Source organism: Pygoscelis adeliae, unplaced genomic scaffold, assembly GCF_000699105.1.
Source record: "Pygoscelis adeliae isolate BGI_AS28 unplaced genomic scaffold, ASM69910v1 Scaffold365, whole genome shotgun sequence".
NCBI classification, from domain to species: Eukaryota; Metazoa; Chordata; class Aves; order Sphenisciformes; family Spheniscidae; genus Pygoscelis; species Pygoscelis adeliae.
In genome coordinates, this window is record NW_008824783.1 from 747,352 (window position 1) to 750,222 (window position 2,871).

General features: G+C 49.0%; 2 protein-coding genes across 2 annotated transcripts in view; both read left to right on the plus strand.

The window, feature by feature from the left end:
• The window catches only part of B2M (beta-2-microglobulin), a 20,046-nt gene extending 17,304 nt beyond the window's left edge, over positions 1-2,742 (plus strand). Inside the window, exons 4-6 of the mRNA XM_009323876.1 lie at positions 48-324; positions 886-920; positions 2,449-2,742. Coding sequence (XP_009322151.1) covers positions 48-324; positions 886-899 — 291 coding nt within the window. The 3' untranslated portion in view covers positions 900-920; positions 2,449-2,742. The remainder of the gene's footprint in view (positions 1-47; positions 325-885; positions 921-2,448) is intronic.
• The window catches only part of LOC103916820 (chromosome unknown open reading frame, human C15orf43), a 10,439-nt gene continuing 8,665 nt past the window's right edge, over positions 1,098-2,871 (plus strand). The window contains exon 1 of the mRNA XM_009323877.1: positions 1,098-1,135. Coding sequence (XP_009322152.1) covers positions 1,098-1,135 — 38 coding nt within the window. The remainder of the gene's footprint in view (positions 1,136-2,871) is intronic.

The following is a 2,871-nucleotide window of genomic DNA, read 5'->3' on the forward strand; positions in this document are numbered from 1 at the left end:
CCGCTGCAGCCCTGCTTCTCACTAACGCCTTACCCCCCTCTGCAGAGGCACCGAAGGTGGAGGTGTACTCCCGCAAACATGTCGCAGACGGGGAGGAAAACGTCCTCAACTGCTTCGTGAGCGGTTTCCACCCTCCGAAGATTGACATTTCCCTCCTCAAGAATGGGGAGCCCATGAGCAACGTGAAATACACAGACATGTCCTTCAATGAGAAGTGGCAATTCCAGCGCCTGGTGTACGCGCCGTTCACCCCCCAGAAGGGTGACGTCTACGTTTGCAGGGTGGTCCATTCCACCTTCAGAGAGCCGCAGTTGTTCCAATGGGGTATTGTGTGCCTTCCTCTTCAAGTTTTGCCCCCGTTCACGTGCAGAAGCCAGGGCTCGTTAATTTATATCCACAGTGTCTCCGTTCCCCTTCTCAGGAAACAGGGTGCTATAATGGGGTGGATTTTGAAGGTCTTGTGCTACAGATGGAAAATTAGCTTGGTTTCAGCTGGGCTGCTGAAACGGCTGTGTATACGTATCTGTGAAAGAGTTTGTTAGTAGCAGACAGGGAAGACTTGCCTTGGTATTACCTGTAGGTATTTGGTAATGCCGTGTCTGACGACTCTCAGTGGAGCACTCTGATCTTTTTCTAGGTGAACTTGTCTAGAAAGAGATGGGTTGTGCAGTGATTTTTGGCTTTATATTTGGTGAATATAAAGAAGGATACAGCGGTGGGGACCGATCGTGGTGACCCAGCCTGCTGCAGCAAGGAGACAGCCGAGCAAGGGCAGCCCTCTGGTTGTTGCGCTGGGGCTATTTCCAGCAGGGGTGGGCTTGTGGTGATGGTGAGAGGGGGTGCCGTTTGCCTCGCAGCCTAACATTCTCCCCTTCCTTCTTGCAGATGCAGACTTCTAAGCTGTGTCTGGGATAATCATGGTGAGTTACGCTGATGCACCGTGCTGTGCTGATAAGGGGAATGTGGACTGCTTTCTGCAGGGGGAAGTCTGTGGCTTGCAGAGTTGAGGAACAAAAGCAACCACCAAAAAAACCCCCATATCTGTAGTGTTTCGGCTGATTGGGAGCGGGGCTGTTCCCACACCCTTTCTACCCACTATGTTGGCCAGTTCTCAGCCATACCTTGCCTACAAGAGGTAGGAACCCCTTGGAGCAAAACTTTGCCACATGTCTGCCAGATATCGTTCAGAGCTGTTGCGTATCCTCTAGGGCTTCTCCAGACCCTGCGGTGCTATCTTCTATCTGGTGAGGAGGAAGTTGCCATACCTGGAAATCCCTGTGATTTGGGGGGGAGGCAGGCTGGCGTGTCGGCTTGGTAATGTGGGATCTGTGAGGCAGAGATCAGGGCCTTGCTGCCAGACCAGAAGCAGTCTTGGTTCACCAGTGTCTCACGGTCTGAGTGGTCCGGGTTCTTCAAACTATCTGGGCATAACTGATCTGGATTCAGCAATTGGGTAAATACTAGTTTAACCCTTGAAAGGAAAAAGAAAATTAAAGATACATGGCCTAGCTGACATAGTTGCAATGCTGGTTGAAACACCTTAGTTACGGACCCTGGTAGAGGCTGGATTATTAATTGCGCCTAGGACGAGCCTTGGCAAGGCCTCACTTGAAATGCCTTCCACATTGGACCAGAAAATGTTATTGATGGCTTTTAGACCGAGACAGAATCATGAGTCAAGTGAACTTTGTAAATTGGAAAAACTGCCTTGGATCCATCTACATCTTCCCAGGAAGAAATGCCAAGTCCTTCACTTCTCGCTATCTAATGCTGCTCTCCCTCAAAGCTCTCCAGCCCTTCCTTGCTGTAGAGCAGCAAAGGCTAGGAGGGGTCTTGGGCTTCCGGGGACAAGAGAAAATGGAGGTCAGCTTTCTAGTGGGGGACAACAGAAGAAGATATGCTCTTAATTTGTAGCAGAAAAGCTGAGGTGTGATATTGGGGGCTGGGGAAAGGCTCAAGAGATCCCCCAGACGCAAAAATGGTTGGATTGGAAGGATATTTAGAAGGGATGCCGTAAGTGCTTAAGTGTTTGCTTCTAACTGCCGCTTGAGATGGGATGCTGAGGTAAAGGGACCCATTATTTGGTACAGTACAGACATTTCTAGGTAACAGAGCTCTGGAAAATTATATACAGCCACTCTTCCTGGTTTGTCAGTCGCTTTTGGGCAGCGGGGATGGAAACCTGGCCCTGGGGCAGGGTCTGGGGTGCACTGTGCCCATGTGGCAGCGTGGCATGCAGAGGCTTTGGTGGGACATCGGCATGAAGGTCACCGATGGTGAGGGATGCCAAGCTTGGTTGGAGGTGGGACATTGGTGACTTCGCTAGAGTCTGGAGCCTCTGACTCTGCAGTTGGAGTTCCCTTGTGGAAAACACTTTTTTTCCTAAAATAATTACAGTTGAAGGTATGAACAGAGTGACTGATGTCAATCTCCTTTTTCCCCATGCAGGTAGAAAGAATTCTGCCTTACAGCTCAAGACAATTTTGACTTGCCTTTTCTTCACATCTCGCTCGTGGATACGATGAAGAAGAGCAATCATCTTCATTGTAGAATTCCTTCTTTAATCAAGCTTACTGTTAAAATACCATTTGCCCAAAGCAGTATGCAAGCTAGGAGGATTTTTTGGTTTTTGAGCACATAGCTATAAATGTCTGCATTACTGATTAAAAAGCAATTGTAGTTCTTGAGTGCTCTGAATTGTACAGGATTTTTATCTAAATAAAATCACAAGACTTCAGTGCAGTCCTTGAAATGTTTCTTCAGCGTTGTATGACAACCCGAGCTGATTTCATGGGCTCCGATGGCTGCTGGTTTGTGGGTGGATTGGGAGGGTGGTGGCACCACGCTCAGGAGCACTTCTTTATCCTGCTG